Consider the following 14,689-nt stretch of genomic DNA (forward strand, 5'->3'; position numbering starts at 1 on the left):
GCTTTTGGGAAGAAGCTTTTGTAATTTTTGGTATCAAGCTTTTTCAGCTTCTGGGAAAACAGCTTTTTAACATTGGGAAGAACCTTTATTGTTTTTTGGGAAAAAGCAATTCAACCTTAGGGAGGAGCTGAAAAAAAAACTTTTTAGCTTCTGATTAGAAGCCCTTCAGCATCAGGAAGAAAGTTTCAGTTTTGAGGAAGAAGATTTTAACAAAGACGATAAATAAATAAACAAAAAAAAAGGAATTACAGCTAAGCTGAAACAGACAAACCTTACACACGAATAAATGTACTCTACGAATATGCCTCGTTTTATTACGGCCACTACCCACATGCACCCTTTCGCTAGAATTAGCGCAGTAACACCCCAACGGCCCAGTAAGTCGCGCTCGCTGCTCCATTATTCATATAATTCAACTCGGAAGAGGGGGAGCGCTACACAGTATCCAAATCCGCACAAATCGCTTCCCCTTCGCATTGTGCCCATCTCGGGCAGAAGTCAGCATCAGCTTTGATGGTGCGTTTGATTGAAGTGAATGAAAACAAGTGGAGTCGAATTAAATTTGATCATATTTCATATTTTGCGAGCGCGCACACACCCCGTCTCGCCGTGTCGTCGTTGGGGCTCGGACATTTTCAGGATCAGCAGTCACCGCCAGTCAGTCAGTTTAGAGTAGAGTATATCGTTGGTTGGTTGGTCAACGAGGAGCGATGACGGTAATGGCAACGACAACCGGGCCCAAGCGGTTGCAATATGTGTATGAATGAAATTGTAGCTACTCGACCGCTGCAGGATGGCGTATGCAAACAGCAGCGAAAATATAGAAATCGGATCAGGTCACCGTCAAGTGTAGTTTATGGGGCGGAGGAGCTAATAAATATGCGGAATTGCCCCTATGATGGTTGGGAGATTTGGTCGGTGTGGTTCCGAATAAAATGCGCGATGACGGCCCGCAGGTCCTCCGGGGTCAGCTTGATCCGAATTTTTCAATTTTGCTTTTTGCGAAGCCGGCGATTAGAATTGAGTTTGATTAGGTTGCGAGTCGTTGAAACTGAAAGTTAAAATATTTGGATTTGTGCATCTCAATCTCAAAAGTTGTTGATTTGCGAGACAATCGATCGAGTGGTGTCCGTAGTCATCGAGGTATCATCCATTATGTGGTCATTAGATTCCATTCAATGAGTAGATCTTTGCGAAAATGAGACCTGGGAAGATGCGTGGCGTTAGCTATAATATCGTTAATTCTGCCTTCGCTACGACACGATCTAGGTAATGTACAAAAAAAATCTTACGCGAGAAACAGCTTGGTTTTCGAGTCAAGAATATCCTCAGTCGGAACAAGTCTGCTTCCGAAACATTTGCCATGGCCCTACTAAGTGTTGGAATGGTAATGTTTGGCACGATACGGTCTGGTGTCAGGATTTGAATCCAAAGCAGAATGAGAAACTCAAAAGTGCAGCCCAATCGGGTTGTACGCAAAGGGGACCTAGGACTACGTAGCTATACGAAATGGATGGTATTTTTTCGAAATAGTTTGAGCAAACTGATCAAAGGTCAACCGAATCAAGAAGCCGAATAGCAGCTCCCATTCATTTACTTCTTTTTTTAGTATACATCTTAACAGATAACACTGAATCAACAATTTGACGCCACAATGCACGGTTCGAGGCCGCATCTCTCCATCCTCGGATACGCCCCACGCTCGCCAAGTCATTTTGCACCTGGTCTGCCCATCTCGCTCGCTGCGCTCCACGCCGTCTCGTACCAGCCGGATCGGAAGCGAACACCATCTTTGCAGGGTTGCTGTCCGGCATTCTTGCAACATGTCCTGCCCATCGTACCCTTCCGGCTTTAGCCAGCTTCTGGATACTGGGTTCGTCGTAGAGCTGGGCGAGCTCATGGTTCATTCTTCGCCGCCACACACCATCTTCTTGCACACCGCCAAAGATGGTCCTAAGCACCCGTCTCTCGAATACTCCGAGTACTTGCAAGTCCTCCTCGAGCATTGTCCATGTTTCATGTCCGTAGAGAACAACCGGTCTTATTAGCGTCTTGTACATGACACATTTGGTGCGGTGTCGAATCTTTTTTGACCGCAGTTTCTTCTGGAGCCCGTAGTAGGCCCGACTTCCACAGATGATGCGCCTTCGTATTTCACGACTAACGTTGTTGTCAGCCGTTAGCAAGGATCCGAAGTAGACGAATTCCTCGACCACCTCGAAGGTATTCTCGTCTATCGTAACACTGCTTCCCAGGCGGGCCCTGTCGCGCTCGGTTCCGCCCACAAGCATGTACTTTGTCTTTGACGCATTCACCACCAGTCCAACTTTTGTTGCTTCACGTTTCAGGCGGGTGTACAGTTCTGCCACCTTTGCAAATGTTCGGGCGACAATGTCCATGTCATCCGCGAAGCAAATAAATTGACTGGATTTGTTGAAAATCGTACCCCGGCTGTTACATCAGGCTCTCCGCATGACACCTTCTAGCGGAATGTTGAAAAACAGGCACGAAAGTCCATCACCTTGTCTTAGTCCCCGGCGCGATTCGAACGAACTGGAGTGTTCGCCCGAAATCTTCACACAGTTTTGCACACCATCCACCGTTGCTTTGATCAGTCTGGTAAGCTTCCCAGGAAAGCTGTTCTCGTACATAATTTTCCATAGCTCTACGCGGTCTATACTGTCATATGCCGCCATGAAATCAACAAACAGATGGTTCGTATTCACAGCATTTTTGAAGGATTTGCCGTACAGTAAAGATCTGGTCCGTTGTCGAGCGGCCGTCAACGAAGCCGGCTTGATAACTTCCCACGAACTCATTCACTAATGGTAATAGACGACGGAAGATGATCTGGGATATCACTTTGTAGGCGGCATTAAGGATGGTGATCGCTCGAAAGTTCTCACACTCCAGCTTGTCGCCTTTCTTGTAGATGGGGCATATAACCCCTTCTTTCCACTCCTCCGGTAGCTGTTCAGTTTCCCAGATTCTGACTATTAATTTATGCAGGCAAGTGGCTAGCTTTTCCGGGCCCATCTTGATGAGCTCAGCTCCGATGCCATCCTTACCAGCTGCTTTATTGGTCTTTAGCTGTTGGATGGCATCCTTAACTTCCCTCAAGGTGGGGGCTGGTTGGCTTCCATCGTCCGCTGAACTGACGTAGTCATCTCCTCCGCTGCCTTGACTTTCACTGCCTGTACTCTCAGCGCCATTCAAATGTTCCTCGTAGTGCTGCTTCCACCTTTCGATCATCACACGTTCGTCCGTGAAGATGCTCCCATCCTTATCCCGGCACATTTCGGCTTGCGACACGAAGCCTTTGCAGGATGTGTTGAACTTCTGATAGAACTTGCATGTTTCTTGAGAACGGCACAGCTGTTCCATCTCCTCGCACTCCGCTTCTTCCAGGCAGCATTTCTTCTCCTGAAAAAGGCGGGTCTGCTGTCTCCGCTTCCGTCTATAACGTTCCACGTTCTGCCGGGTACCTTGCAGCAGCGCGACCGCCCGCGCTGCGTCCTTCTCCTCCAGAATCTGTCTGCACTCTTCGTCGAACCAATCGTTCCGTCGACTTCGACCCATATACCCGACGTTGTTCTCCGCTGCGTCGTTAATGGCTGCTTTGACTGTATTCCAGCAGTCCTCAAGAGGGGCCCCATCGAGCTCACCCTCTTCCGGCAACGCTGCCTCGAGATGCTGCGCGTATGCAGTGGCGACATCAGGGGTGGCATTGCGCATCTCGATTCGAACGTAATTCTATCGAGTCGAACATGTTTGGCATTACGGCTTTCGATTCGATCTCGAAAACGACTCATCGTTCGAGTATGCTCGAGGAGGTACAAGAATAACGAGATGTTTTGGCATTATGGAAACTCGATAGCACACTGAAAAACGACTCAAGTCGAATGAAAAACACTCGTCACCTTTATAGCTTTCGAATGTTGTTCGAGAATCATTTCTTGCTGAAAGTTTTCAATTATATTTGTTATTATTTCTCTACGGGAAGAGAATAAATGTTTCATTATTGTTTCTTGAAGGAAAGAATGTCATTAGTATACCTACTTTTATAGTTTCCAGACAATGCAATCTCTAATTATCGCGAAATCCGCGTAAAAACGACTTCAACTAAAAAGTTTTTTTTTTGCAGTTTTCACGTATTTCTGGACGATTTTGATAAACTGCGTGAAGAATCTATGGGGAAAATCTGCGTAAAAACGTGTATATTCCAAAATCTACGTAAAAATAGTTGAGTTAAATAAAAAAATGCGCAAAAGATGACCCAAGTGCATTTAACTAAAACACATGGAAACAAAGTAATTTATTATCGAATCCTTCTTTAGCTTTAAATTATTTAGCTCAAAATTAGATCTGTGGCATAAACTCGAATAAACATAAAACTTATAATTTGTGTCGTAATAATATCTCAATTTACAAAACATATCGTATCGGCATAATGTTTTAATCGGTTGCAACTGCTCAATAAATTATATTGCTTTTTATAGTCATTGAGCATAATTTGCTTGTTTATAAATTAACTGCCAATTCATGCCCTGAAGGATGCCTTTTCAACAGGCACAATGAAATTTCTCTTATTCTCTCTGTTTACTCACATTCGCCATGCGCTGAAGGTTGTCTCTCCAGCGGGCGGCACACGGAGACAGCTATCTCTTATTCTCTCTGTTTACATTTAGTTTGACAGAACATACTCGATTGAGCTAGTACAGCACCATTCGAAATCTTGTACTGCGACTGAATGAAGTCGAACGAAATACATAATGCCGCAATTTTTTCGAAACGAATGCAAAAACGTACGAATCGAGTGATTCGATTCGAGATGCACAATGTCACCCCAGGTTGCTTCAGTCGCTCTAGGTCGTACCGCGGCGGTCGTCGGTACCGAACATTGTTGATGACGGATAGTTTTGGGCGCAGTTTAACCATCACCAGATAGTGGTCAGAGTCGATGTTAGCGCCACGATATGTCCTGACGTCGATAATGTCGGAGAAGTGCCGTCCATCAATCAGAACGTGGTCGATTTGTGATTCTGTCTGCAGTGGTGATCTCCAGGTGTACCGATACGAGAGGCTGTGTTGGAAGTAGGTGCTGCGAATGGCCATATTCTTGGAGGCGGCGAAATCAATTAGTTGTAGGCCGTTTTCGTTCGTCAGCCGGTCAACCTGACCGTTCAAATCTCCTATGATGATTTTGACGTCGTGGCTTGGGCAGCTATCGTACTCTCGTTCCAGCTGCGTGTAGAATGCGTCCTTATCATCACGGAGTGTGGGCTATGGACGTTGATTATGCTGAAGTTGAAGAACCGGCCTTTGATCCCCAACCTGCACATTCTCTCATTGATCGCCTACCACCCGATCACGCGCCTTTGCATAACGCCCATCACTATGAAAGCTGTTCCCAGCTCGTGTGTGTTGCCGCAGCTCTGGTAGATGGAATGATTACTTCTAAACGTTCGCACCATTGCTCCCTTCCAACAAACCTCCTGCAGCGCTACGATGCCGAATCCACGGTCCATGAGCACATCGGCGAGTATGCGTGTGCTCCAGATGAAGTCCGATGAAGTCCCGACGGAAAAACCAAACCCCCTAAATTTCCGGAAGACCATGGTGGAATCAAGATGCGACGAAAAGATGGTCGGTTGTGATGGATGTTCCGCGTGGTTCCACATACGCTGCGTGGGACTACCGGAAGGAAAACTACCAAGGATGTGGTACTGCCAAAATGAAGCCTGTAGCACATAACATATGTGTAACTCGGGTAGCAAAAGTTGTACCCTTATAACACTTTTTATTTGTTATACGGAACATCGAAACGTCAGAAGATAGTATAACAGTATTTGATCTAACAAGGGGTCACGCGACTTATATTGTATATCTGAATACGATTCGCGTTGGAATTCTACAAAAGATTTTCCCTAGTGGCGTTGGGTGTTTAGGAGCTGAATTTGTTTTTTTATAATTAATTGGAGATTGGGGTAAACAATATTAAAGTAGAAAAGCAAGGAGTTTAAGGTATGTAACTGATTTAATATTGTATTGATATTGATTCGACAAACTCGAACAAAATCCATTCGTACACCGCGCACGGGCTCCTAACCAGTAAACGATGAATTTGTTTGGTGCTTGGTTGAAATATTATGTTTTTATTCGAAAAGCATATCAAATACCCCTTCATTACTATGAGCATATTTATTAACGGCATTTCTCAAACATTTCCCATGTGTGGCGTCTCTCCCAGTGGTGTGGCATCGCACCCGAATTTGACTTTTTTTTTCTAACATGTATGTAACCAACTTTTTGACTTTCAAAAGTCTTCTACACTATGTTTCCTTAAGCTATCAATAACAACAAGTAGAGTTTGTACAATCCCATTGAATTCCACCACAAACTCGTCTTATGACAAGTGAAGACATTCCACTAAAAAGCTTAAAATAATTTTCTTTAACAACAAGTAGAGTTTCATTTATCGGTTTATTTTGAAGAAATATCAATATTCAGATTAGGTGCTTCATTGCATGATAAAGATTATCTTGATTTCAATGTTGAATCATCACATTTTCATTTAATATGATATCCAAATTGGAAGCACCTCACAGTTGCGATACTCTCCTGCTTTCGTACGATTGATAATTTATAATGTTGCTTCTAATCTATCTATTTTGTGATTGTTGCGCATCGTAGACAAACATTGGTGTATCCCTCGTCATCCTTTCGAAAAAACCGAAGACTGCGTATACAAAGATTCGTTCTCAATGTAGAACAGTTCTAAGGAATATACTTTTCTACACATGTTGAATAAAATCTAGATTTTTTTCCATGCTGACTCGAAAATATTATATCAATTTTAGAGAAATTTTATTTTCGTATGATAAATAAGTTAAAATGGATAAAAGACGAACATTTCATCAAAAATCGCCTGAAAATAGAAGTTTACCGTACAAATAAATCAAATTAGATTTCATCAAATATAAATTAGTTAGTAACAGCATAGGAGAGACCTTCTTGTGGATGCAATCCGTCATTTTTAAAAACAATGTAAAAAATTGATGATAGAAAAATAAATATCATTATACTTTGGCTACAGATCTTGCTCTTTGTAGTCTTGGAAAAAAGTGTTATAATTTTCTGATCATATGGTATTTGTTTACACTTGAAAATGACAGAACGATGTTCCCGTTCCCAATTATAACAGTTTTGGCTCATCAAAAGGGGGTCAACTTTTGGATTGGATTTTCTTCGAAGATCCACTTATGTTATGTGCTGTAGGCAGAAGGCTCAGGTGTACTAGAAGCAGAAGGACGCCAAAAAGTCGGTCCGTCCCAGGAAGTAAGTGGACGAGTCCGACAAATACAGCACAACTTCCCGCACCGGGACGTCTAGCGTAGATGCGAAAGTACGAGCGCTGGAACAACGTCAAAAGCGGCAAATGGGGGAGTTGGAGGCTGAGCTGAGAAAGAAGGAGAAGGAGATACAGCGCGCATACGAAAGGAAGAAGATGGAGACAGAGGAGAAGATGCTGCGAAAGAAGCAGGAGCTTTCGGGTAGTCCGGCGTCGAATGAGTTGAAGTCGAAGATCGCAGTTAGCGGATTACGGGCGGGTCCTTCCGGCAATACTAATAGGAAAGTGTTGGAGCTGACTGTAGTAATAGCCAGAAAGTGAATAAAAAAAGCATTAAAAAGAAACAAAAGTCTATAAATGCATAAAACTTTGAAAAGCTCGATGCTAGCTATCACGTAGGTAATTTATTACGACGCCACGCTAATAATCAGTGTATTCGAAAATGTGGCACCTGAGCCCATAAAAGTTGTATGAGCTTACGTAACCATCACTAGCGTGGCATATCTCATATGTCTATAGATATGGGAAAATTGACCAGAAAATTTTGAGTTTATTCGGCGGATGTGATAGAGAGAGGCACATCGCAGGTGGACCGGCAAGGAGGCATCCAGGACCAGGATGCGACCTACAGGAGTAGGTTCCAGCGGAGCAGTTCCCGGTGACATTACAAAACCAGTAAGCGGGTGGCACCGCCCTCTGCTGGTCAAAATGTCACCGGAGGAAGCAGAGTTTCCCGATTGTAGCCATTGGAGAGTACGCGGGTAGCACCGCTATCTACTCTGCCTTTGGATTGCCATCGGAGGTAGCCGATAGAGGCGGATAACTGATATTCCTCCCTCATTCGGAACTTGGATTGTTCGGTCGCGACACTGACAAAGGAAAACGTCAAACGGCTAGAGGAGGACGACGACGATAGCGACGAGGATGATGAGGACGTCGACGAAAGTGAAAGCAGCGAAGAAGAAAAGGGTAAATACGATGAGTCCGATGGAGGAAAGCGGCTGAATAAACGAGCCACCGTCGCGACAAAAAAAGCGCAAAGGCGGGCGCCTTGCAATCGAGCAGGAGGATGGTCGGCAACGTGAGCCAAGACGGGCTGGGGAAACAGCAGGTCAGACCGACAAAGGCCCAGTTAGCAGCGAGAAAGGGGTTGACCTACAAACTTCCCAAATTCTCGGGCAAACCGGCACAGTGGCCATTGTTTTATGCAGCGTTCAATGCCTCCAACGATGCCTGTGGTTACATGAACCACGAAAACCTGATTAGGTTACAGGAAGCGCTCGAAGGTGATGCACTCGAGCTAGTGTCGGGGCAGCTACTTCTGCCGGCATCGAATCCGAGGGTCATCGAGAAGCTACACTACGACACTACGACCGCCCAGAGCAGCTTCTACAAAGTCTGTTGGACAAGGTGGATCGTTTGGAGCCTCAGAAACCGAACAACCTCCGGAGTTTTGTCCTTTCGGAAACACGGTGGAACAACTTTGCGGACACCTGGAGGCTGCGGATCTACAGCAACACCTCGTCAATCCGCTGCTCGTTAAGTCGCTGGTCGCCAAGCTTCCGGATCGTGAGAAGCGTGAATGGGTTCATTACCGAAGAGGCCACGGCGAAGCCACGCTGCGAACGCTGACGGATTTCCTCATGGACATAGTGGTGGACGCCTGCCGAGCCAACGTAGACGTCGAGGTCCAGCCGTCGTATCAGTCGAGGAGAGTTTTCCCAACTGGGAAGACCAAGCCGAAGGAGAAGGGTGCGCTGTACTGCCATGGCAAGAGCAGCAGTCCGGCGGCTAACTTAAACGAAGAAAGGAGGCTCAAACCGTGCCAACAATGCCGAGCCACCGATCATCGTCTGCGGCGCTGCACAGAGTTCAGGAAGCTGCGATATGCTGAGCGGCTGAAGTTGGTGAATCGGGAGAAGTTGTGCCACGTCTGTCTCAACGAGCACAAAGGGCAGTGCAATTTCAACGCAAATTCAACATCCGTTGCAACATTGGCGAATGTAGGGCATTCCACAATCCACTGATGCATCCGGTGGGAAATATGGTCGGATTGAGTGCGCACATAAGGACAAACTGCACAGTCATGTTCCGGATTGTTCCAGTCCAGTTACACTGCGGAGGAAAGTCGACGACGGTGTTGGCGTTCCTGGACGAAGGTGCTTCGGTCACGTTGGTGGAGAAAAAGCTCGCTAATCGCCTGGGCGCAATCGGAGTACGAGAGCGGCTGACCATCAAATAGACGGGAAATGTCTCGCATGTGGAAGAGTCCCGGAGAATGAGTTTGTAGGCGTCGGGTACAAGTCCAGCGGCCGGCGACAAATTGTTGCTGCATACGGTCCATACAGTTGGAAAGCTGATGTTGCCGCATCAGAAGCTGAACCATGAGGAACTTGCTGCGCAGTACGGTCACATGAGAGGATTGCCGATCGAGTGCTACGACGGACAGCCGCAGCTGCTAATCGGGGCTAACAACATTCGTTCTACCTCGGGTACCATCAACAGATCACCAATGATGACCTACATGAGCTTCTCAAAAGCCACTACGCGCTGGAGGAGTCGGTGGAAGCGGAAGAGGAAAGACGTGCCCGGCAAATACTGGAACGCACTACTAAACGTATCGGCGATCGCTACGAGACCGGGTTGCTGTGGCAGACAGACGACCCACGGTTCCCGGACAGCTATCCAATGGCCTTGCGGAGAATGAAGCAACTGGAGAAGCGCCTCGACAAGAATCCGAAGCTGCGAGATAACGTCGGTAAACAGATCGAGGAATACCAGCAGAAAGGGTACACACATCTCGCTACCGCTGAGGAATTAGCGGGCACTGCCGCCGACCAAGTGTGGTTTCTCCCGATCAACGTCGTCCAAAACCCGAAGAAGCCCGAAAAGATCCGTCTCGTCTGGGATGCCGCAGCGACGGTGCAAGGAGTCTCTCTAAACTTTCAGCTGCTAACAGGACCGGACATGCTCGTACCGCTGATTAAGGTTCTCCTCGGTTTCCGTGAACGGCGGATTGCGTTCGGTGGAGATTTGAAGGAGATGTTCCACCAGTTGAAGATACGCGCAGAGGACAAGCAGAAGCAGCGGCTCATCTTCCGGAAAACGCTGGAGGATCCACCAAGCATTTACGTCATGGACGTAGCGACATTTGGATCGACAAGCTCTCCCTGTTCGGCCCAATTTGTGAAGAATCGGAATGCCTAAGAGTTCGTCGCACAATACCCCAAAGCGTCTGCGGCCATCATTCACAAACACTACGTGGATGACTACTTCGACAGTGTCGACACCGTAGAAGAGGCGGTTTCCCTAGCACAAGAGGTTAGATTAGTCCACCGAAAAGCAGGTTTTGAGATCCGGAATTGGGTGTCCAACTCGCCCGAAGTTCTACGAAGTCTTGGAGAGAAAGCTACGTGATGTGATTCTTCGATCCGCTCGGACTGTTGTCACCGTTCACCATTCACGGCAAAATAATCATCCAGCATCTCTGGCGCTCCAAATGTGACTGGGACGAAGAAATCGACACAGATTCCTGAGATCTGTGGAAGCGGTGGACAAAACTGTTGCCGCAAGTAGAGGAGATCCGGATCCCCCGATGCTACCTCGGCGGTGCGAGGTACGCCGAAGTTGATTCGCTGGAAGTGCATATTTTCACCGATGCTGCTAGCGAACACGGATACGGCTGCATCGCATATCTGCGAGCGGTAATCCAAGGAGAAGTCCATTGCAGTCTGGTAATGTCACGGGCAAAAATGGCACCGATAAAACGCCAGTCAATTCCCCGTCTGGAGCTCATGGGGGCTGTGCTAGGAGCCCGGATGAGCCAAACCGTGCTGGGCACTCACTCCTACGATATTAGCCGAACCGTTTCTTGGACCGATTCCAGCACCGCGTGCAGCTGGCTCAATTCCGACCAACACCGCTACAAGCAATTCGTTGCTTTCCGGGTCGGAGAAATCCAAGAACTGACGAAGGTGGCAGATTGGCGATGGACTCCAACGCATCTCAACATCGCAGACGTGGTGACAAAGAGGGAGAAAGGATATCCGCCGTTGCAAAGCGAAGGTGAATGGTTTAATGGACCGTCCTTCCTGTATCGGCCGAAAAAAGAGTGGCCAGAGCTAGAGCCGGAGACCAAAGAGACGGAGGTAGCAGCGAGAGGGGTTGTACTGATCCACGAGGTGATCGATGCCGAACCGATTTCCCGCTGGACGAAACTGTTGCGGGTGACCGCCAGCGTATTACGGTTTATCGCTAACTGCCGACGAAAGGGGAGAGGAGAGCCGATAGTGACCATACGAGCTACGGTGAAGCAGTGGCAGCTGATTGAAGCGACTGCAGTGAACTACGTGTCAGTAAAGGCTCCACTCGGACCAAAAGAGCTCCAGCAAGCAGAAACGTTTCTCTGGCGAGAGGCTGGGATAGTTTCCCGGATGAGATGAGTGCGCTCACGAACAACCTGAAGCGCAAACCGGGAGAACGGATGGAAACGTTGAAAAAGGGCAGCCCGGTATACAAAAGCTCGCCGGTATTGGACGACGAAGGCGTTCTGCGAATGGATGGTCGGCTTGCTGAGAGTTCCTTCGATAAGAATCACCCGATCATTTTGTCAAGGTTCCACGACGTCACACACAAACTAATCCAGCACTACCACAACCAGTTCGGACACGCCAATTCGGAGACCGTCTTTAACGAGATGAGGCAGCGGTTCCAGATTCCGAAAATGCGTCCGGCGATACAACAGGTAGTAAACAAATGCTTCTGGTGTAGAGTGAAGAAGTGTCGGCCATGCTCACCGAGGATGGCTCCACTTCCCGTCGAACGAATCACGGCTCGTCAACGGCCATTCAGCTCCGTCGGTGTCGACTATTTGGGTCCGGTGAAAGTTGCAGTTGGACGGCGTAATGGAAAACGTTGGGTGGCAGTTTTCACTTGTATGGCTGTGCGTGCGGTGCACCTGGAAGTTGTGCACAGTCTCTCGACCGAGTCGTGTCGAATGGCCATCACTCGTTTCCAAAGCAAGTTTGGCAGGCCAAGTCAACGAAGAGTGCGCCGAAGCCGTAAGCAGTTCGACTACCGCCTGGCATTTCATTCCGCGGGAACTCCACACATGGGAGGTGTCTGGGAACGAATGGTGCGGTCGGTGAAAGAAACAATGCGGGCACTCGACGATGGAAGGAAGCTGACGGACGAGATCCTGGTGACGACACTGGCAGAGGCCAATATAATCAACACGCACCCGCTGACCTACTTGCCGCAGGACTCCGATGAGACGGAGACACTGACGCCAAACCATTTAATTCGGGGAACGGTATCTGGTGCAGATGTGAAGATGGACGGGAGGCCAACAGATCCCGCAAAAACTCTGCGGAACATGCTCAAGCGCTCACAGTTTCTCGCAGACCGAATGTGGGAACGATGGTGTAAAGAGTACCTCCCGACGATCAACCAACGGTCGAAATGGTTCGACGAGCAAAAGCCGCTCCAGGATGGCGACTTGGTCTTCGTGGTCGATGGGAAGAACCGGAAGTCTTGGAGGAGAGGCGTCATCGAAGCGGTGATTAAAGGTACGGACGGACGAGTACGATAAGCGGACGTAAGGATGGCTGACGGTAAGGTACAAAGACGAGGTGTAGTGAACTTAGCGGCGTTAGAGATTAAGTAAATCCGGAAATGCCAGATGTTACGGGCTGGGGTGTTGCGACGCCGCATTGAACAGGACTAGCGGTGAACAGGCCTAACGCGCAACATAGCTGCAACATGACAGCTTGCGCGCGACAGTAGTGGTAGATAGAGAGAGAGTGAGTGTAGGATGTAGAAGTAGTAGAGAGAAAAGACGCAAACAAGGGCAGAAAAGGTAAATAAAGATTTTTGCGATCGAAAAGTAAAGTCGAGAGTGTTTAGTTCGGTGATAATAAAGTTTTATTCCGAAATTGAATTTGTGAGCTTGGTAGTGAAAAATACTACAAAATAATCCGGATAAATCGTCGGTTAGTGGTATCGAAAGAACCAAATTCGGTGATTGTTGGATAGTGCGACCTTGGGAAGTTTTTGGAAAACCGCCGTAGAATCGCTGTAACGGTTGAGTGAATCCAACTGTCCAACCAAATTCGCGAGATCCAAGTAGGGTAGGTGATCCTATAGTTGACACCTGGAAATATAGTCGAACCTAGTGGGTAGAAGGAAACCACTACTTCGGCAACTACGAAAATCATTTTTTTTGTTGAATCTTTTGGACAATGGACAAATTGATATGAAATTTTGCGAAAAAGAATCCACGTGTCTTGAAGGGACTCGACTACTCTCTAGATACAAGACCACAACAAGACCACTTAAAGGTCACGTTTGCCAAAAAGCCATCAGAATCCGAGTACCAACCAACCTCCATCGCGTTTAGCTTTTCTTTTGCAAATTGAATATCTTTCGGATGCTTGATTTTCCCAATCGTCACAATCTCTAATCAATGCGGTAACAACCATTCGTTACGTCGCAGCAAATTTCAGCAGAATACAATGCTTAAATCATTCACAATACAAATCAATCGGATAATGACTTAATATTTAGACCGATACACATATTGAGTAAAAAAATTGTGCCCTACTGGTTTTTTTTTTGCCCAAAAATGATATTTTGATGAGACAACAAAATTTTTTTGATAACTTTGAGGATTTAAAAAAAATCATCAACAAATCCGAGTTTATCGATTTTTTCCACTTCAATATTTATTTTTTATTATCCTCCCTCTTGACCTTTCGGAAACCACTAGGGCATAATTTTAATTAAATATTTGCAGTAACAGCCTTATTGAGAATGCCAAATGATTCGTGTGCCACCTGAAAAACCACCCACCGGCAATGCCACTGGTGGCAACAAGTGCGATCGTTTGTCATCATCATCATTTCACGCACGATCACTTGTTGCTGCTACTGCATTTTCGCATTTTCCCTGTTCTCCAAACTCGCGAACGTTTTCCTTCCATTCTCGCCTCATTCATTCATTCATTCATCCAACCTGACGCTAGGCGCACATGTTGACCACCGACTACGCGGTGGCAATTCCACCACCGTGACACTCAGCCAGAACAATAAAAGCAGTTCAGTTCGAGTAGCGTAGGGCCCCAATATAAAGAATGAACCGCACAGCACGGCGGCGGGGTCTTGACGTGACGAGGGAGAACATACAGCAGCCACACACGCTATTGTAGGCAGGCACTCATTTGGCTTAACTCTGCGCGCTACCAATCCTATACCGCTCCGACCGACAAAAAGTCAATTCTGCCGGATCAAGTCAATTGAGACGGGAAAACAGAAACTGAGTCAGTCAGTCGTGCATCGGCAC

General features: G+C 47.0%; 1 protein-coding gene across 1 annotated transcript; it reads left to right on the forward strand.

The window, feature by feature from the left end:
* The first annotated feature begins 11,789 nt into the window (after positions 1-11,789).
* On the forward strand, positions 11,790-12,941 carry LOC134207181 (uncharacterized). Its single transcript, XM_062682907.1, has one exon. The coding sequence runs from the start codon at positions 11,790-11,792 to the stop codon at positions 12,939-12,941; it is 1,152 nt and encodes a 383-aa protein (XP_062538891.1).
* Positions 12,942-14,689: the final 1,748 nt, after the last annotated feature.

Source organism: Armigeres subalbatus, chromosome 1 (assembly GCF_024139115.2).
Source record: "Armigeres subalbatus isolate Guangzhou_Male chromosome 1, GZ_Asu_2, whole genome shotgun sequence".
Classification (NCBI taxonomy): Eukaryota; Metazoa; Arthropoda; class Insecta; order Diptera; family Culicidae; genus Armigeres; species Armigeres subalbatus.

What these genes read in the sequence shown, in the direction of transcription:
- LOC134207181 (XM_062682907.1), top strand. Translation starts at nt 11,790, where the DNA reads ATGAGTGCGCTCACGAACAACCTGAAGCGCAAACCGGGAGAACGGATG.